The sequence below is a fragment of the Astatotilapia calliptera genome, chromosome 17 (assembly GCF_900246225.1).
Source record: "Astatotilapia calliptera chromosome 17, fAstCal1.2, whole genome shotgun sequence".
In the NCBI taxonomy this organism is placed as follows: Eukaryota; Metazoa; Chordata; class Actinopteri; order Cichliformes; family Cichlidae; genus Astatotilapia; species Astatotilapia calliptera.
This window is the reverse complement of record NC_039318.1, coordinates 10,860,451-10,883,202: the sequence shown is the minus strand read 5'-3', so window position 1 is coordinate 10,883,202 and position 22,752 is coordinate 10,860,451. Positions and strand designations below refer to the sequence as shown.

Sequence of the window (22,752 nt, the reverse complement as noted above, 5' to 3'; positions counted from 1 at the left end):
CATTTCCTGAACACCTTGTCATTCCCACTGTCATTTTATACTGCACAGCTTAATTATCTGTTCTTGAATCTTCATTTTTCTGTAGGTGAGAAACATGTTTACTGTTTCCTATGTTATGAAGGGCTTACAAGTCACTGCTGTCCATATGGGATCTGCATCAGTGCATCACGGCTTCAAAGAAAATGCCTGGATGTTTTCCTGTTTTCCGTAGTTGACTAATATTACTTTATTACTTTGTGCAACTGTTTGGTGGTGTAGTATTTTTTTAAGTATTGCTGTTGTTTTAAAACATGGACTACTGAAAGAAATGACAGTTGTGATTATCCAATTTCTTGCACAGGGCTACCCAAAGTAAAGAATAGATTTCCGACAATAAATTCACCTGAGCTTGAATAGAAATGCACAAACTCTCAAGTACTTGCAGGGAAGAGCGGTTTTAGATGGAAAAGGCTTAGGTGGATATGACAGGCTATTCAAAACTGTCAACAGTCTCTGGTTTATAGTCTCAGGTAATGAAAATCCCTCTGTGCTTGAAATGAAGTACAATAATGTTGACAAAGTAATCTCAGAGGAAGCCTTGTTGTCATGGTTGGGAGACAGGACCAGGCATCTCTGAAGGGATTGTGAATAATTTAGGCCGACTCTTCTTGGTGGTGGAAATCCATTAAAAAATGTTAGATTACACAATAGTCATAGAAATGAGTGAACATTTGTAATGATCTAATAGTCAGGTGTTCTGGGGAAACGGCTTCCCTGTGAATAAATGACATATTAGTCACAGCCTCTGTCTTATAAGTACTTCAGTCATGAGGAGAACAGCAGCCCTCAGTTCTTCACTAAAGGGTTCTTCAGCATGACATATTCTGACAGACAGAAATATCGAGTCTGGGTCCTCCACCGAAGGGTAATCCTGTTCACTAATGTGTTCTTGCACTTCAAAAAAACAACAGCTGTGAAGTAGCATTGGCAGATATACGCTACAGCAATTTAAACACAGGGAGCCACAACATTAAAATCACTTCACTGGTATTGTTTATATTTCTGACATATTTTAAAATTTGTCCTGGACCACTGAATCATGGAAAGAGGATCTCTGGTTTCTTTTGGCATCTTGCCTTTGGCAGTGAATCCTTTGGGTCTTAAAGGTTATCAGTTTAGAAGCCCAAGCATTTTGTGGGTGATTTGTTGCTAGAACTCGCTAGACGCACTTGTAGTGTACGTACACCAGACAAAATGTCATGGATACCGCTTATAACTGATGATGAGAAACAGCATTTATGATGCTGTTTGTCGTAAATGTATACGATCAATTACAAATAAAAGTATGTGTTACATATGTTGCAATAACAAGACTTTTTTCTGATATGGTTATATCTAGTATTTCTACTGAATACCTGTTGGCATTAGTGCTGAATTTTTTAAATAAATTTACATCACTAAGGTTCAGTACGCCAGCATTTGACCTTGTTCGGTAACAGAGAAATGATTTATTTTCTGTGTTCATTGATTCAATATTTAAGATTCATCCTAGCAGCGTCAGTATTAAAGCAGAAAACCAATGAAATTGTATAGTTCATATGCACACTTCACTGCTGCAAGTTGTAGTAATTGTGTACACATTGTGTAATTGTGATCAATGTATCACAATCAGATTTTTCCCCTTTATTACTTTAAACCCTGTATTAATGGTCTGGTAAAATTTGTCCAGTGTTTCTTTAATAAGCATAACACTGATTATATTAAAGACTGAATGAATATACTCAAACATTTGTCAGTATTTTATATACACTTTATATTACTACTGCAGAATTTACATTTTCTAATAAAGGCCCGTGGACAAACTCTTGTCATAGTGTAGATCCTCTGATCATCAAAGCCATTCATAACATCATAATAAGCACTTCACTTTATGATATAGTTTTTGCATTGTATCAATGACTCAACTGCAGGTACATAAGTCACTAATTCATATAAAATTTGAACGTTGATGTATTGCTTGTCCTTGATTTCCATAAACATTAGAGTGTATGAGGCATGTAAATGTCTCTCCATGAAACCAAGCTGTCTTATTGCCTGAAAGAGCATTTTAAGGCCCCATATCTATCCCCCAACCTAGGATTACATATATTTTGGGTATCGGGCAATCCAAGTTTAACCTTTCAGGTGGAATGACACTATCATATGAGCAAAACACACTGAGATATTAGCCTATGAGACTGATTGAAATGGGCTAGTATAGATCACTTTTTCTAGTCTTACTGACCATACAAAGCATCCTACATTATGTGCCTCACTTACACAGCTCTAAACTCTTAATCTGTACTTTCCTTTAGGCTAACTGTTTTGGAAGAGTGGATGGGGTCCCCCCTCCCCCCTTGACAGCTATGATAGATCTGATCATTTTGTTGAGGGGATGTGACACCTTACCAAAGCCAGTTCCTGGGAAAGTGAGATACATACAGACTTTAAGTGCAGAATCTTTCCCACTTCCAAACCCACGGTGGATTCAGGATGAACATTTAGCCTAAATGTCTTTGGACTGCAAGAGGAAACCAGAGCACCTAGACAACACTAACATAGGCAAAGGGAGAACATGCAAACTCCTCACAGAAAGTCCTTATGAATGTCCAGTGAAACAGACCGTGAGTGTAAACACTGATCTCTGTCTTTTCTGCTGTGGCTGGATAACAGATGTTTGTGACAACCCACTGATGTCCAGTCTTCTACCATCATCCTTCAGAAGCTCCTCCCAGCTGTCCAGTAGTCATGGGCCGGTCTTTGCTAAGGTCAACAGGAGAGAAGGTGAGTAGTTATTCATTGTTATTGTTAAACTTAGACGTTTCACCATCTGCTGTTAGTACCCTGGTAATTGTCAAAAATGCTAACAGAGACAATCCAAGCTGGTTAGCCGTGCACCACTGCAAGCCCAAGTGAAACTGTGACTTTATTACCCAGAATTCATTACTCAAACTTAATCCCACACAGCAGTAAAAGTTCAAACATAAAACTGAACTCATTGGGGAGTGCTCTCTTATTGTAAAGGCAATTATTTTGTTTTTGTTTTATTTGCTACCTTGTGAAGAAATCCATTTGGCTGACCTTACAGAGCACTCGCAGTAAAATTCAATTATCCTCATGGTGTAGTCATCGTACAGCCCACAACTGTGGATGTCGCAGAAAGATAATAGGTACACACACTGTGGGCTTCATATGTATGTTGCTATACTGTGCTTCACACACCTTTCGCCCAGTTCTTGTAAGATGCTGTTTTTGCTGGTTGATCTTTTTTGTGTTGGCTAACAAGAATAAACAAAGAACTGTTTCCCCTTCTGTCAGATGGTTCTCATCATGTTTTGTGCATGTGGAAGGCATCTGCATACACAGAAACCAGATTTCAGTACTCCAGCAAACATTATGACGTTTGAATTACTGTCGCGACTGGCCGACTGTCTTTTCTTGGTCTTGATTGGATTGAGTTCTTGCTCTTGGTTTAAAAAAATGTTCCAAAATTAAATTGCCATCTGGTAATACTAGCTTGTGTATGTGGAGCAGATGTCATCTGGCTGTCTACACTCGGTTGGTAACCAAATAAGTTGACAGTCGGATGAGACATGCATTTCCTGTTACTATTGCATTTTTATTTTTGCTGTATGTGGAAACAATGTCAACATATGTCTGTCTGCAGTGTAGCTTGTGACATCATGCTGGGACTTTGTATGCTTCTTGAATCTTATCTGACCCAGATTGTGTGACACACTGGATTTACCTTCCAAACCGCACACGTTTTTCATGTTTTTAACCCCCCCTCACAAAAACTATTGTCATGAAGTATTCACTTGTAAAGGATCAATCAGTGGATTTAGTTCCTTTATTTTTTATCTTTTGTTAAAAACTTCTCTCAGTAATAAAACTTTATAAAGATCAAAATGCTATTGATGTCATGGTGAGCTATGTGGCAGGCTAGGTCAGGACCCAAACGCCAGTTTCGGAGACAGAAAGCTTAACTAAAGGCTATTATTGCTTGAAAATGCAAACTAAAAACAAGATACATGAATACTAATGAAACAAAACAAACTCAAACTAGAACTAGGAAACTCCTGACTGGTCATTAGTCACTGGACAAGACTTGACATGACTGAAGAAAATGGAACTACACATGACACACAGGTAACGTAGAGAACGTGACAACAAACGGAAAGGTGGAAACACAGCAGGGACTAATCAGACATACCAAGACAAAGGCAAAGCAAAACTGAACACACTAACATAGGACATAAGACTGTCAAAGTAAAACGTGAAGCGTGCACAGAGACACAGACTTGACACTGAGACGCTACTGACTGGACACGAAACTTGGAACACATGGAAGACACAGTGGCTGAAACTAAAAGCTGGAACCACAAATATAACGTGAGCAGAAAACAACATGAATAACAATCATTAAGGAATATAAATTTAGCAACACAAAACACTGGGCCACTGGTCAGTGCTGTGACAATTGAGGCTGAACGTTGATGGCTGACCCCAAAGCACCTATGAGAGGCCACAAAGCAACTTTCGCAAACTTTCTTAGAAGAAAGTGTATAAATAATAATATTGGGTTAAGACTGAGATAGTTCTTTTTATTAAAAAAAACAAGTTTCATTATGTACTGACCCCCCCAAACCCCCATTCAGTTAAATATCTCCTTTACATTCGTCCTGTACATCCAACTCAAACATGGTGGATACACAAAATCGAAAAGTCAAAGAACAGTAAGTTTACTCTGTGCTTTTGTTTCCACTGCTTACCTCGAGTTCTTAAAAAACAAACTAAAAATATAACAAAGGTCATTGATCTAATCTGTTTGATCATCAGTTCTTTAAATGTTGTTGGTAAAAAAAACAGGAACGGTTTCATATTTCCTGCAACTATTCTGTCGAAAAGGGCTAAATATAAGATTTGTGTTAGCTCAACCTGCATGGTTATCATTCTTCTCTACCCTTTTCCCTTACAGCAATGACCTTTTCCATTTTTCACATTTGTGTTTGAAAGTATTAACAGTGAGGGTTTTGAGGTGCAGGCTATCCATAAAAAAGTTTTTACCTTGTGCAGCTTTACGCTTCATACATTTGGTCAGTTGTTGACATCAACCGTCAAGAAGCACCTTCAGGCCAATGAAATGGTAGGAACAGACTGAGAATTAAAAAACAACAACAACAAAAAAAACAGTACTCCTTGACCGACTCTCTGTCTTTTTACTGAGATGTGCTCAGTTCTGTGGGTGTCAGTGGTGCAGGAGAGTCTTTGCCTCCCTACAGGGCACTGAGCACAAAACATCAAAGGCAAGCCTAAGCTGGATTCACAGAGTGTGAGAAATACATTCGCGTTGGCTGTAGGGATATCGAAACAAAGAGAAGAAGATGACATTTATCAATTTATCATTTGTTTTATAAATGACTCTAACATGTGAGATAGATAGATAGATAGATAGATAGATAGATAGATAGATAGATAGATAGATAGATAGATAGATAGATAGATAGATAGATAGATAGATAGATAGATAGATAGATAGATAGATAGATAGATAGATAGATAGATAGATAGATAGATAGATAGATAGATAGATAAAGAACAGTTACTGCTAACAATTTGTACTGTACAACACACTGAAATTATATTACACTAGTACATCAAAAGTCTCTACCGGGCCACCTGCTCGCAATAGGGACATAAAACTGGGTTGTGATTCACAGAACACAGTAAAAATTCAAGAGAGATGTCTCTACTGGATGCAGATGCTGGCCTTGCAAAGGGCTACCATGCCATGTTTGGAGCTTTACAAAGCTCACTTGCAGACTGCAGAACCAGTGGACAACATCGTCAGTGGGAGCGGGAGACTTCTTCATCTTTTACTCAGACTGTAAGAATAATTTGATCAAGCTGGAGAAAAATGGAAGATGAGCCACCAGAATGTTGTTTTTTAAATAAGGTTGTTTGTAAACGATGTACACACATGATCGATATTAGACTGAGACAGAGGAATTATTGTTTTCGTTTTTCCACTGAAACACTAAAGCCAGGCACTTATTGGACCACTTCCAACTGCCTAGTGTAACATGTACTGTGTCTGCTCAGTTTGTAATTTCATTCAGGGCAGGTTCAGAATATGTCTTGGGAGGTAGAAAATATCTGCAAAATACATAATTCATCTGCCACATTAAAACCACTGACAAGTAATGTGAATAACACTTATCAAAGCATTATTATAGAATAAAACAGAATAGGCCTTTATTGTCATTGTACACATACAATACATTTATGGGACAATGAAATGCTACATTGTGCTGGAAAACCTGGGCTCCTGCCATTTATGTGCATGTTATTTAGAAACCAACATTTACCTGGCGCATTGTTGCACACCTGGCACATTGCAGAAACTCCTCAGGAATGACTTGTGGGACATAATGAACCTAATGAATTGATCCAGCCTCCAGACTCCCCACATCCTAGTCTGATCAGACATCCGCAGGATTCACAAGGTGATCAACAAATAACGTTAAGGGATCCAAAGGCAACATCCTAGTGCGAAATACCACAAGGTACCATCTCAGGTCCCGTGTACTTTTAGTGGCAGAAGTAGAACTCGGTTTGAGGTATGATTACAAAGTGGTGGGAATAACTCATGAAAACTAAAACCCTTCAAAGTCAACTGTTAGGCATATCTGGACAACGCTCGGTGAGGCTATTTTTAGATTAATAACAGGAAGTCCTGTTCTGATGGCGTCTCTATGATGTGTCTCTGAATCTCCTTCATGTGTGTCAAAACAGCAACCCTTCAGCTTTTTTGGGTCTCTCCTGCTGAGTATTCTCCCTTTTTTAACTTTAAAATAGAATTCACAATGCACAATGTTGTAAATTTCAAAAAAATACATGCATACATCCTGAAACTGCTAAGTTGAGCCCCAAACTACGATCTTGAACATGGAAGTCTGACCAGTCTGACAGAGAAACCCACTGCTCATTGCACACATTTGAGATCTGTGGTGAAATGGTCATAACAGGATTGTAAAGATCCGTCTGAAAGTGGCCCAGACCTATACAAGCCAAATGTAAATAGTTTTGGTTTTTACAAGCAGATTCCAGGAAGTTCTTGATCCCACCCTCATTTGTTGTTTAAAGGAACAACAGAAACAGCGTCCTGTCATTTACTCAGGATTCTACAACAGTGATTGTCAGTTTCCACTAGTTCCCTCTTGTTGGTGAACAGGGGCAATAAAAAGTGAAGAGCAAAGCACAGTGAAGTGTCCTGTCCATCACAAAGTAGTTAGAAGTCTACTAGAAGCCAAGCAGCCGGATTAGATGAAGGTGACAGAACTCCCACGTGCTTCCTTGGGCTCCTTTGGCTCTCATTCCCACCTCTTGAGTTGCATCGTGGCTGCTCAGCCCATATGGGGACTGGTGCTGGATAGGCTGCTCACACATGGTGCCCTGTTAATCCCACTCAAGGATCACAGTACTGCCTCCACTCCCAGTACTGTGCCTCACTGTATGCATTATTTGGCTGAACATTGAACGTGGCCAATTCATTAGGCTGGGAAATGGCCCTGGCACTGAGAGTTGCTCCTTCTGATGAAGCTATAAAAAAAGGGTCTTGGGAGAGGCCAGAGAGAGGCTTTGACACAGAATTCAGCAGAGGCCCTCAAGCAGAAGGCTTTAATTTAAAGGCCAAGGAGCAACAGTCCTCAATATGTTGAGCAAGTTTGGTTTTTTTTGCCATCAGTTATGCAAGAAAGACACTTTTGTAGGACTAAGTTGAACTACTTTACTGGAGGAGTGAGACTAGTGCAAGTGGTGCAGCAGCTTATCAGAGCCTAAGTAAAAACAAAACTTATATTGACCCATGTGAGTTCAGACGCCTAAAGCAATACAGAGGCACAGAGTTGGGGATAACATTTTTGAAATTTCTGTTCATAAATGAGGAGCAGTGTGGTGCCATCTGTCCAGATTCAACCTGTTATTTAATGAAGAAATATTTTCACACCGCTGATAGCACCTGACGGAAAGTGAATCCAAGGCAGAACGGGGTACAAGATACACCTTTCAAATCCAGAATAATGAGGTCAGTCACGCTCAAATCTTCTGTACAGTGGCAGTTTGGTTCTTGAGGTACATAAAGGTTAATAGATGCCAGGACTCTTTGTACAAGCTGATCAGTGCCTTGCTGTTACTGCCTTTAGGCTTGACTTTTTCCACCTCATCAGGCCTAGAACTGGAACTGAGGGTCTTGTGTGGAAAAAAAGCAAAGTGAAGTCCAGAACAGGGCTTTAGATTTGAAAAAAGCTATTTTACTGCTATTGGCAAAGTCAGCCAGTTCTCACTCACACACACACACACACACACACACACACACACACACACACACACACACACACACACACACACACTGAATTTTCATCTATCCTAGTGGGAGTTTGCTCCGTGACAAAGCATTTGAAAAATTTGAAAATACATGATGTATGCCTGGAAACCTGCGATTCTTCTTGAGTTAGTTAAAAGTCTCATCTTTGTGTCAATGCTGTTACAGGACTAAAGAAAAGCACAGGGGAAATTTCCCACAGGGGTGATCAAGCTGATGTTAAATGGGTGCACTCAGGTGTTCATATTACAGATACTGAGCTGAAATCTGCCTCCATATAAGGGGAATGACAATAGAGTTCTTTAGCCCCTCCCTCCTCTCAAATCCAGCAGTTCCTCTCTCTTGCCGCTCTTCTTTGTACAGTGTGGTCAGCTGTAATTATAATTTAAACTCAGTCTCATTTGGACTGCCAAGAAAACATTAAGATAACTCCATTTCATCTTAAAGCCAAATGTTAATGGCCGCATTTAACATTTATAGGCAAATGTTAATGGCAGTATTTAACTTCTAAACAGTTTCTGTTTTTCAGTGGTCCATACTGATAATTGCACATTAGAGTCACTGTAATTATGCTGAAACAGGCTTGGAACACTCCATCAGTCCCCAGTAATCATTTTCTGGAAGTGCTCATTTAGAGTTCAAGGAGGGGTGCAACATTAGCAGAGGGGGGGAATTAAATGTAGAATCAGATATTGATTTAAGTGTGATATGTTTATGTGTCACCTTTGCCACCCCAGGTGCCCACTTACTGCTTACTGTTAAACACCCTATCTAGTTAAATTCCACAGCTCCTCCATTCAGTTCCTTCTAATCTGAGGTAGTCAGCCTCCCCATAAATCTTATTATATGGATAAATATATATAAATATTGCCTCATTCCTTGACAAAATGCAGCTAAAGAGCCTCTAATCTTAGCATTCTGTCTACATTGCTTCTACATCCTTCAGTCAATTTACTGAAAATAGCCAGAGTAACTAATCCATGACAGCTCATTAAAAATCACATTTTTATGCTGTGACTAACCCCAATTTACTGCTGATAATAAACTATCTGGGACCCATAAGTCTTCTTTAACTGTGTTCACTCACATGAAATATCATATATTTAATAACATCCTGTATATTATTAATGGATATGCATGGCCATGGTCACACACGGTTCAGATGGCAAGTATCCGTGGATGAAGACTCCTAATGGAGTTGTCAAGAAGGTTAATTTCTGATATACACTGCTCATTGTTAATGCTCACTTCTCAACATCTGCAATATGGAAGTGTCAGTACCATCACTGCCAAGCTCAGTAACTGAGGGTCATGCTATTAATGGGAAATACGACAGTTTGAAATGAACACAAATTACATTTTAAGCTAAAAGCTTCACGTGCTTAAACTTGATCAAAACTTAAACCGCACGGCAGCAATGAAACCAGGTCGCACATGAAAAATCGTCTTACGAAATATTTACTTTTATACATTCAGCACTTTTGGGTTGATGTTACCATTTATTTCACCCAACTTAGCTAATGTTGGTCAATAATAAAGGTCTTTTAGCTCAAATTCATCCTCATCCACTAGAGAAAATGCCCAGCTCTAAATTCTCGAATATATTCAATGGTATGGAAATGATCATGAGCCCAGGTTAAGCCCAGCATAAGCCCTTCATGCAGAAAAAGTAAATCAAGAGACTTAAATATGTTTTAAAAGTGTTTGATGCATCTTGAAGCAGAATAAAGGCAACCAAGCATCGTAAGTTCTAAGCACTGTCCTTTCACAGGGAGTATTCACTTATAAAATAATAATCACAGGTTCTTTTTCTGGGAATAAGGATCCTATCTTCTCATTTTCAAGATGAATTAAGACCCCCTTAGGATTCTGTATAACTCAAAGATCAGCTTTGTTACATATTTAAAAAAATCACATTGGTTTTTATGATTTTAAGCTCTTTTCTTTGCTGCATTTGGACACTAAAAGTGGTTTTGCTATACCTGTATTAAAGGCTTTCATAAAAGATTTCAGTGACCTGGCCTCTGTATCTTTCAGGTGTTTCTTTTTTCTTTTTTTCTTTCTTTTTCTTCTTTTTTACTTCCAAGACTGTTTATTTGCTCTGGTGCCCGGTCAGTTTTATATATAGCTGCATATTATCTCCCAGGTTGTCAGAAATACACCTCAAGCTCTGTCTCATATTTGACTCTCCCACTCAAATCAGTTTAAAAACCAGACACAGACACATTTACAGATCTTGGCCTGAAATACTGCCATGCGTCTCTGCTTAGTTATCTGTGACTTACTGCATCTTTGAGACCCGCTGACTTTGGGTGACTTTTTTCCCTTGTTATAATGGCTCGTATCCTTTCCCCTCTACCACAGTTCTGCTTTTGTCTTCTTGTTCCAACCTTCTGTTGACATGAACAACTGTGCACCAGTGCTAACCAAACAGTACATTTATCTTGCAGACACATCTATTCCTCCTTGTAAAGCCACTGCCCTGACAAGCGTTGTGTCACCATCTATTTCCCAATAGACACTAACATGGTGGAGATAGCAATTAGAACAGAGAGGATAGAAATAGATTGCAGGATGTTGAGTTCTTTTACCGTCTTATTAGCAGAGACAAAAGCTGAAGTTAATTCTGCAAGTGGAGATGGCTCTGTCTAGCACCAGGGGCACTGCTCCATTATTTGTTGCAACAAAAGCTGTGTCACCGGCTTGATTGGTCTCTCTGTGGTCAAGCCACAGACTTTGGTCATGAACATACAGTAACTGCAGCAGCAGGTATTTCTCAGTAAAATTCCTAGTGGCTACTGCTAGTTTGAAACTAGAGATTTACTAACATGAGCTTCACCATTAAAAGATAATAAATAGCATAGATAATAAAGATTTTATAGGGACATGTAATTGGGTTGCTGAGAAAATTTATAGCTCTCCAATCAAAAGCAGTCAGCTATATAAACAGGACGTGACTGCAGTATCATTAAGTCTAAGTGACAAAATGAAGGTTTTAGGAGGAAAACTGTAGTGCCCATCCTTTGTAAATATGGTTGTGCCATCAGAGATCATTGCTAGCACTCAAATGCACATAAAAAGAAGCAGGTTCTGATACATAAGCTCACATATGCATAGTTAGTTTTTCTTACATAAATTTGCAAAACCAGGCAGGTCAACAATAGCAAGCAGAGGGAAAAGCCTCTAAAAAACACCCCTTTGATGCTTTCCTTCTCCTCACATACAGGGTCTTAAATAATCAGACCCCATGTTATCTTAAAAACATCATAGTACCATATCACCCCAACGGAGCCCTTTGCTCTCAAACTGCTGGCTTACATGTGGTGAAAGGAGCATAGGAGGCATAGCCTTCAGCCTTCGGACTTCACTCCTGAGGAACAAGCTCCCAGTTTTGATTTGGGAGACAGATACCCTCTCTACTTTTAGGATTAGGTGACCCTGAACTCCCTTCTCAGTTACACAGCAACAGACCTCGGGGGCTTCCCATGATGCACTTAGTGTTTCTTCTTCACTCACCTGTTTTCACTCAGTACGTGTTTATACACAACTCTGCATTTAATCACTAGCTATTATTAATCTCTGGCTCTCTTTTGTCCTGTCTCCCTCGTCTCACCCCCACCTGGTCATGGCAGATAGCTGCCCCTACCTGAGCCTGGTTCTGCTGGAAGTTTCTTCCTTTTTAAAGGGAGCTTTTCCTTCCCACTGTCGCCAAGTGCTACTTTATTGGCGGTTGTCTGATCGTTGGGGTTTTCTATAATAATTTTATGGCAAACAAATGTGTGTAGATATGTTGGACTATTTCCGTTTTACTTCTTTATCCATATGAACTAAAATATGATCATTTTGACAATGTTTCATGTTTACTAATCACAGAGTGAGATACTGTACGTGCATGGGTTTAAAGAGTGTAAAGATTTTGTTTCTCTTTTTTTTTACGTAACAAGTGTTTTGCAGTGATATAGCTTGTTAATTCATATGAGGCTTTTATCAAAAATCTGTTCCACATTTCCGATAATCCCAGTCATGTGTGGTTTCTCAGTAGTTTTTTTTTTCTTATTTTGATCTAAATCAATCTTAGGCACTAAGATGGTGTTCTTATTTGGTGTGACTCAAGGACACTTGTGAAATATTTGCAGTTTCTGATGGGCACAAACTTGGTGCTGTGGGAACTGAACTTGTTATCTGTGAGTTTCTGTTCCATCTCCCACCCCTGCCCACCATGAAAAAGTCATAATCCATAGCTGACACCACGTGTCCTTGGCCTGTATCCTAGCTCTGAGCCAGGAGGAAGCCTCTAAAATAACACCCCCTTTGATGCTTTCATGCTAGCCCAAATAAAACCATGCCCGATTTACCGCAATGACACATATTAACTTATATGAAAGGATGTGCTTGTTTATGGAAGAGTAGAACTTGAATCCTACCTAAACACTAGGTACTCTCAGTAGATTATCACACTCCTAAGACAAATAGGTGGCTTTTCAAAATCTACCAGTTGCAGATGAATACATTTTAATAATAAAACATTGTGCAATCAATACTACAATTTATCCAGTTTTTTATTGACCAACCATGAAGAAATCAAAACTGCACAGTCTCCCAGTCTCACCTCAAATCTAATTTCCAAGCAGACTGTTTGGCATTAACTTACTCCTAAATTCTCAAAGAGCATTGCACCTGGGTACTGTTGTTGGTACAGATGTAAAGGTGTCTGTTTTGTTTTTAAATTGTGCAATGAAAATAAAAGCTAATTTACTTTGTGACAAAAATTCAAAACTCTTGCTTGAACTTGTAGTTCTTATATAATTCTGCTGTGCGTGCATGTTTTAATTGGAAATTTGCTAATTACATTTGTTTCTTATTTGGCCAGTGTTCTACAGTAAAATCTAAATGTCTCAAATCAATATTTTAATGTAAACAAGGCAAACCATAAACTCAAAGGAATTACTTGTAGCAACAAAGTACAGCTGCTCTACAGTGCTTTTCAATCATGTCAGGATACGAGCATTTTAATAGTTGGCACCAGTACCAATAAAATACATAATTTTCAATACCCAAATGCAATAACAAAAAATAATTATCTCATGTTCTTAAATAGAAACTTCTTTATTAAAAAATTTGTTCTATCACTCTTGGCAGACCATTTATTTATTTTGTTGATGGGACCCAGACTGAAATGTTAGGATGGCTGGTGTAGGCTGTGTATTTGTTTAGCATTAGCCACTACATTTTCTCCTGGAACATAGCTGCTTTTGCAAATAAAATACTAGCAGGTATTTAAATCCATCCATCCATCCATCTTCATCCGCTTTATCCGAGGCCGGGTCGCGGGGGCAGCAGCCTAAGCAAAGAGGCCCAGACTTCCCTCTCCCCAGCCACCTCCTCCAGCTTATCCCGGGGAATACCAAGGCGTTCCCAGGCCAGCTGAGAGATATAATCTCTCCAGCGTGTCCTGGGTCTGCCCCGGGGCCTCCTCCCGGTGGGACATGCCTGGAACACCTCACCCAGGAGGCGCCCAGGGGGCATCCTTGTCAGATGCCCGAACCACCTCAGCTGGCTCCTTTCGATGTGGAGCAGCAGCTGCTCTACTCTGAGGCCCTCCCGGATGGGGCCCGGCCGGGCACAGCCCGAAGAGGAGACATGGGCCCATCCTCCCGCAGGCCCACCACCCGCAGGAGGCGCCATAGGGGTCGGGTGCATTGTGTTCCGGGTGGCGGCCAGGAGCGGAGGCCCTGGCGGACTGACCCCCGGCTGCCAAGACTGGCAATAGGGACAGGTATTTAAAGATTACATAAAAAAGGATAATGCTGTTGATGTTGTTGGATGTGGAACTCAAACTCATTCACCTTGAATTCTTTGAACAAATCGAGCTGCTGCTGTTTTTTTAGGTGCTTTTCTTTATTTGAAGTCTTTCCTTGTCTGAAAACTATGATAGGACTATTTGCATGTCTGTTTGTTGGTGTCCTTCTTCCTTCCTTTTACACTGTGAAGCACTTTGTGCAGCATAGACTGTTGGTAATGTGCTATATAAATAAACGTGACCTTGAGCTTCCTTCAGTATAGGTGTATGGTGCCTCCTTTCAGTACTGGAAGGAATGCAGCCTTGGTACATACCATAGTCTGTATAAAACAGGCTATACAGAGAAAACAAACAGATATGCTGGATTAGAACTGACAGAAATAATTATGCTGCTGATCAAACAGGTGATATGTGAGAAACATGGTCATTCGTTTTTTTCCCCAAACACTTTATACCCAGTTCTCCCCTCTTTTATTTAGACCCCTTCAGCGCTCCTCTCTTCCAGGTGTTTCTTCCTTTCTTCCTCTCTTCTTAAGTCTCCCTCCTCTGCAGTCCTATAGATGTCAATTGATCTGCCTTCTTCTGTCACTCTGTCAGTCTCTTCCTTTCCTTTGTTTGTGTTTGTCACTTCTTCCCTCTCCACTCCAGCTGTAATGAGTAAAGGTCAGCCTGTCTGCTCTCTCCTCTTGCGCTGTCAGTGTCCATGTCTGTTACTGAGGTACTTATTAGCTCTGGCCTTTAGCTGCTGCCCTAACAAGCAGGAAGCACAGCAAGAGAAAAGAAGATGACCTCAGACACGGTTAATTCAAGTGAAGTCACAAGTTTGTCAGCCAGGAGACTGCTGCTTTGTTTCTCAAGCTTTGCTTTATTCCCCCACATTTGCTTTTAGCCTTGGCTTTCACTCACTGCTTACTTTTTAGGCACCAAAAACAGATTAAATCTAGGAAAAAATCATTTCTTGGGTTACAGTATGCCCCTTCTAAAACACACATTGATAAATAATGATTACTCACATGGGTTAAACGTGACGCCAAGGTGTTCATTTGCATGGCTGTACCCATGAATGTGGTTTTTAAGTGCAAAAAAAGTTTATTTTTATTGATACCTGGATGCTTCTATCTTGCTGAAAACCAAAATGGGAATGACATCACACCCGAGTTCTGACATCAAAGTTCCAAGCTATCTGGATTGCAGCATTAGTTGTGGTTATACCACAGAGTTTCCTGCAACTTTCTACCAGGAGATTTTATTGCATGCTTTTTATTCATGCTTCCGTCTGCTGACAAGCTTTACTGAGATGCTGATTTCCTTTTCCAGCAGGACTTGGCATCTGCCCATAGTGCCAAAACTACTGCCAAATGGTTTGCTGACCATATTATTACTGTGCTGGCCAACAGCTCACCTGACCTGAACTCCACAGAGAATCGATGAGTGATTGTCAAAAAGAACCCACCCTAAAAATACAGAGAAGCTGAAAGCTGTTTTTAAAGCAACCCGGCCTTCAATAACACTTCTGCAGAACCACGCACTAATGCAGTCCACGCCACACTGCAGTGGGAATTTGCGGTACTAAGTACTAACGGTATAAACGAGTTGCTTTTCAGAGGTTTTCAACGCAGAACAGATTTCTCTGTTGAATTTTTTTTTCTCTTTTGGCTGATTTTAGGAAATATTATGTAAGCTATAATCACCTAAACTAAAACAATAAGGGCTTGAAATATTTCCCTTGTAATATATTTCCCTTTTAAGTTGTGATGAATATACATGTTTGCCTTTTTAAAATTAACTACAAATTAAAATAACTACTCTCGGTAACGTTGCTCAGCTGAACATTGACTTCTCTACTGTTCCTTGAGTTGAATGTTAGCATGTTGCCATGCATCTCACTTCATCTCATAGCAATCAACCAATTTGATGAAGAGATTTCAACATGCTGGCAGCGTGGATACTTTCTCACTGACACATTATACTGGGAGGCAGAATGGAACTGAGCCATTATTAAAGTTGTTAGATTTGTTTCTCCTTCAAGCTACAACTGAAAGTGTGGGCTGTTTTTTTAAAGGTCCATAATCTCTATGATCAGTTATGATGCTGACTGACATTACCAATCACTGCTGTACTTTAGCAATCTGTTCTGCAGCGTGCTATGTTGAACAATTCAAATGAAGTTCATGGCGGGTTGTGTTAACACAGTAAACTGATATAAGGAGGATTAATAATAGATGTGATAAAAAGACACTGTGTCCACTTTGGCAGTTTGAAAGAGTTTGTAGTATTGATTTACATTGTCCTAATAGCAGCATGACATCACTTTGACAACACAATCTCAACTGCTCTTCAGGGTGGCTGCGTTATCGTGTGTGTGTGTGTGTGGGTGTGGGTGTGGTGTGTATGTGTGCACCCTCAGTAGGGGAGAAATCCCTCCATCTGCTCCTTGGGCACCATGGATTTGCTTTGCCCTGACTCAGCACTTTTTATCAAGCTTACACACATGTAGACTCACAAACTCAGACACAGCCACTCAAACACACACACACACACACACACACACACACACACACACACACACACACACACACACACACACACACACACACACACACACATGGGATACCAGCAGCATCCAAAGTAAAATAAAATCAGATTGCAGCTGTGTTAGTTATGGCAATGTCTCTGCAAAGGTTAGCAACTGCATCAAGGCACCACTCTTTGTGTCTGTGCCTTTCAGTCCTTTTCTGCCTTTGTTTCACTTTCTGGGCTAGTTCACTTCTTCACTCCCTTTCTCCAACCTACTCATCCTCTGCGACATGTTCCTAAATTTCCCAAATACAAACCCACTTGATTAACTGCAGTATTTTATATGACACAGTTCACACTCCTGCTGTGTGTTCCTGCCATCTTTCCTGTTTCGATCTACACCATTCTTTTTTCAAATCCAGATATTTTAATCTTTTCCCAAAACATTTCATTTGAAACATGAGCTTGAGGTGATTAGAGGTGATTGGATGCAACTAACTGTACTTATAGAAAAACAAATCATGGAGGCTCTCAGACTCAAACATCCCTGATGGAGTCTGGTGCATAAATATTCAGCAGCTTATTTCAGATAAGATATATTTTGTTTATGCCAGAAATTTTGAGAAATTACTGTGTTACAGCAGGCAAAACATTAAAAACACATACTAGCTCAATAAAATTGAGTACCACAAAACAAATATGTTGTTTCTCCTTATATGCTCTTATATTCAATATTCTAATCCAGATTCATTTAGATTTTTGCTTACTATGCATGACAGTGAGTTTTTCTTCTTTGATTAAGATGCCAAAGGATATTATAATCTGTGTGTGAATACTCCACGTTATTCTTTGTGGAACATTTAGTGAAATCAACTTTCACCTACTTTACTTTTGATTTCACTTCAACAACGAAGCTTGATAAAAACACTAAACAGTGATACATTGTCAAATATACCCCAACATTTTGTGATACTTAATTGGAGGGTGTATTGCTAGCTCTACTTAAACAGGTTTATTGCATTATATATTTTTTATTTGATTAATTTACTTGGATATTAAAGGTCCTTAGTTTTGAAAAATCCACCGTGATTTTTGTTTGTAGCTAAAAAAAAATCAACACTGGCAGGCAAAAAAAAGAAAAAAAGTCAACACTAGAAGAAATCCAAAAACGTATTTTTATAGCTGTACTTTTTGCACAAATAGCTGAGTTCAAAGGCTTCAAACTGAACAGTCATTTCTGTTCAGTTCAATTCAGCTTTGTTTATATAGCACCAAATCACCTCAAAGTGCTTTATATTGTAAGATAAAGACCCTACAGTAATAGAGAGAAAACCCCAATAATCAAATGACTCCCTATGAGTAAGCACTTTGTTGTCAGTGGGAAGGAAAAACTCCCTTTTAACAGGAAGACACCTGCAGGAGAACCATCCATCTGCTGCAACAGGTTGGAGTGAGCGTGACAAAAGATGCTCTATTGAAGAGAGCCAGATTAAAATTAAGTAATGATTAAATGTAGAGTGGTGTGTAAACACAAAGAGAGTGAGGGAAGAAGAAACACTCAGTGCATCATGGGAAGCCCCCAGCAACCTAGGCCGTTTGTAGTGCAGACAGGAGGTTAATCTGATCCAATCCTGAATATAAATATTATAAAATAGGAAAGTTTAATCCTAATTACAGTAGAATCCAAACTCGGAGCTGGTTCCATAGACGAGGTTCCGGAAAGATGAAGGCTCTCCCTCCCATACTCCTTTTAAATATCCTAGTAACCACAGGTAAGCCAGCAGTCCAATAGTAAAATGCTATGTTGGAGTTATATGCTACTATTAGGTCTTTAAGATTAGATGGCGCCTGACTGTTCAAGATTTTTTGATTCTAAATTTTAGAACATAGCTCAATAACCTTAGTTTTATCTGAATTCCCTTTGAAACAAGAAAATGTGCAGATCTAACTATAGACTATCAGCCTTCATTCTAATGAGGATTTCTAAATGAGTGCATTTAGGTATTATGACTCTGTCCTTCCAGTGTGCTGCTACCTCCACACTTGCATCTTCTTAAAAAAAATGGTATAGCAGTGTCAGACATACCACAGTGCTGATGGAAGTACCTATTTTAGACAACAGCATGAACATAGTGTGTGTTAGTCCCTTACATCCCTGAGTGTCCTCTCCAGCTGTTGCAACAGATGTTGCCCAGACAAAAATGGAGCACGTTACCCCTGGAAAATATGATAGTACTCTGCATGTCACTGGAGAACAGACAAAAGTTTCAGCTCAGTGATTTGTCTCATGTCAGAGAAGATATTTTAAGTGAAGTTGAATCACATTCACTTTCTCTCATATTGTCACCTTGGAGAGCTCATAAAAACCAGAACAGATCCATTAAATGGCAGGACAAATCTTGACACTTACTTGTGGAGATTCATAAATACCATTCTGGTGCTGCATCATCTAATCCATTTTTCTTCAAAGGGTTTGTGGCCCAGATATATCCCACTTAATGTCTTGAGGATTTATTAGTTATCATCATGAAACCAGGCAAATGTTGACATATTCTAGGGTTTTATGTCTGTGAGCATCTATGTGGACTTCAATCAAATCCAGAAAAGGGATGCACTATAATTGTACTGTGATTTGCAATATTTAAAGTTCAAAGCAGGGTCTCCTTATTATGAAGAAAATATTTACAAATGGAACATTAACTAATATACCTTTCCAGTAACTTAAACGCTCTCTGTGATGTTTCTGTCATCTCTGAAGGGATCTGCATTTTTGGCAAATAGTTTTTAAACTTCCCTTCGAGTCGATTAAAGGGAGCCAATGGCTTCTTGGCATCTTTGACCATCGTGACATTTTGTGATATGAAAAACCTGAAGATTTCATACTGAAGTGGCTGCCATGCTTGGATCCAGATATTTGAGCTGTTGAAGTATGCAGATTAGAAAACACCCATTTACCATTTTATAATCAATCTGAAGACTTAAGAATATCTAAAAAAAAATGTATTGTACAAACCAAGAAATGCTTTAAAAGACAAAAACAGAATAAAATGGTGTGTTAAATCTTAATTTAGATACCTGAAGGCATCAACAGGCATTAGCGGATTATTGGTAATTTATGTTGCTGTCTTTGATTTCTTGTTCTTTAATGATTTCTCCAAATTGGCTGTTTGAACTGGTATTATTTCCATTCTTTTCATTTTTACTACTCACACTCATACAAATGTCTCAAGTCAGTCAAAAGTCACACAGCTCAGAGTTAATCAACGCTTAGGATGGTTATAGGCTGCAAACACAGAATAACAAGTGAAATGATTTTGACACCATTTACAGAGCCGTGGCTAACCAAACAGTCAAATAACACATGCTTGGATGGAGTATTAGTAATACCGTTTTGCAAATGTGATCCACAATACTAACTTATGCATGTGAACAGTGGTCAGCTGGTCAGATTAGTTAATCACCACCTGACTGGTCAAACCTTACACCAATGACTTTTTATGCTAATGTTTTCACACACAAACACAGAGCATTTTTTTCACTGTCGACCGTAACTGCTTTTTGCCTGAACTTCATCTTGATCTTAAACCAGGTCTTCTTGTTAAAATATAATATTTACCTTATGATAACCATAGTGCCTGCAGTGTGACTGTGTAAGAGTCGTGGTCCCACAACAAGAATAATACTCACACTAAGTTTACACTAACCGCGTATACCCATTATTATAATCCACTCTTTGTTTTTGTCCCCTGTGCAGGAGCTGGAGGTTGGTCTCCTCTGGTCTCAGACCGATACCAGTGGTTGGAGGTGGACCTGGGGAGGAGAACCCAAATCACTGCTGTTGCCACGCAGGGCCGCTACGGCAGCTCTGATTGGCTCACGGCCTATCTGTTGATGTTCAGTGACACAGGACACAACTGGAGACAACACCGGCAGGAAGACAGCTTAGGGGTAACTCTTCTTCCGGTGGCAGGATTACATAGTAGTGTTGGGTGTGCAACATATTTGTGCAGTCACCTGATGGGAGTATGGATGTCCATGTCAATCCATCATCTTGTTGTAGAAAAGTACATATTTTTTAACTGATTGTGACAAGATCATAGATATTTAACAAAAAGTGCACACAAAAAGAAACCCCCCACATGTGTTATATAATACAGATTTTAACAGCTAAAAATACAGTTTGTCCAGGCAGTGACACTCTACAATCACACACAGTTGACCTAACTGTCATAGACATTATTTAACATTATCTGTGGGGACTGGTGCTGCCTGCAGCAACATGGCGTGCACACCAGGAGCCTTTCACTATTTATTAATAATACATGGAACAATGAAAGGAACTTGGGCAGGAGTCTGTTGACGGTGTGGGTCTGCTGTCAGACAGTTTAGCCTGTGCTGACAGGAGGTTGGTGCTGTTATGAGAAAGACCGCCTGGCGTAGAAAAACTCCCAGCTTTGATGCCTGAAAGCTGTCCATCACCAGTCTGCAAGCAGGTCGCTGAATGGGCGCTTTCGAGCTCAGCCGCTTTCGATAAGTGTGGCGGCTCTTAAAATGTAAATGTGCAGAAGAAATTGGTGAGAAAGCTCGCTGAGAAAAGCACGCAGTGACTTAAGTACCTAGTGTTGCGGTTGCTTTACGTCTAAATATATTCCCCATTTCTTTTTCTCTCTTTAATTTTTTATTTTTCCAGTGTTGTTTCAATAAAAAAGAGAATACTAGACTGGGAGAATGACTGATCACCAATGAGCAAAGTACAGATGTCAGAATGACAGGCAGCCATGCAAACCTCGACTGACTGAACAACATTTGATATGTCACGCGTATCCTCCCTTCTGTATGGAAGAAAGTGCAGCTTTCACTACAGCAGCAACCCAAAGAAAACTTTTTTTCCCCTCACATTTGACTGGGTACAACTTTTTCACAGTGAAGGATACAAACTCTCCAAAGCCCTTCAAGTCATCACTAAAGAACACACTCCTTGTAGCTTAAAAACATGTTGATTTGACAGTCAGCATGAAAGGCGGTGAATCCACATCAGCTTTTAGAGCACTTTTAAAGCTTCGTATATTAGTCAGGCTTGCTTAGCGTCTCTGTGATGGTGAGAATTTTACTGCAAAAACAGCTGCATCAGTCACAGCTTCTCACTGACTTGTGAGGTAAAGGTAGAAACAAAGTCTCTACTCAGGTTACTTTCATTTATTTGATGGTTAGAGTCACTAACTACTTCATGGATTAAAAATAGAATAAAATTAGATCCCATCATCAAGCAAGTTGCATGTGGAGTCTTACTTTATGATGCCACATGTTTCAAATGTTTTAAAGTGTGATTCAAAAGGAGACTGTGCCTATAGAAAACAAACACAAAAATGACATTAATTAACCTTTTATCATTCACTCTTACTTTTTTGGATGTTTTCTTGAAGTCCCAATCTGACCATTTGCATTTCACCATTTTTCTTCAAACTTGAGTATGCACTAACTTGTTGTGGGCGGGTCTTCCATCCATGATCATGACCTATCCTTCCCCATCATTCTGCAACAAAGGAGTTGCTAAAGGAGAAGCACATTAAGCTCATGGAGTGGCCCAGCCAGTCTTCAGACTTCAGTCAGCTAGAAAATCTCCAGAGAGAGATGACATTTTCGGTGACATAAAAATCAAATTAGAACTTTCATGTAATGTGTTTTATTTCTAGGTTTTTTCACTGATATTCTGTCTCTCTCCATTATGAAACTACCAAAGAGACTGTTCATTCCTTTAGAAGTAAGCAAACTTACAAGTTCAGCAAGTGATCAAAGAATTGTTACCCCCACTGTACAGTATATCTCTGGCTTCAACCCAGATACCAAACAGCAATCTCAAATCCTAAAGAAAGCACATCATGTCAGAAGCATGACCAAGACAATACTTGTCATTAAATTCGACCTTTAAGGAGTTATGCACTATGAAGGCATCCCTCAGCATCCCCAGGATTTCCTGTGCCACAAACATGCTTCTGGGATGCGATCCAAACATTGCTGGAAAACCAGACCACCA

The 22,752-nt window shown here is 39.5% G+C and overlaps 1 protein-coding gene across 1 annotated transcript in view; it reads left to right on the top strand.

Moving 5' to 3' along the window:
* LOC113008869 (contactin-associated protein-like 4) overlaps positions 1–22,752 on the top strand; it is a 115,312-nt gene that overhangs the window by 17,834 nt on the left and 74,726 nt on the right. Inside the window, exons 2-3 of the mRNA XM_026146730.1 lie at positions 2,692–2,802; positions 20,473–20,666. Coding sequence (XP_026002515.1) covers positions 2,692–2,802; positions 20,473–20,666 — 305 coding nt within the window. The remainder of the gene's footprint in view (positions 1–2,691; positions 2,803–20,472; positions 20,667–22,752) is intronic.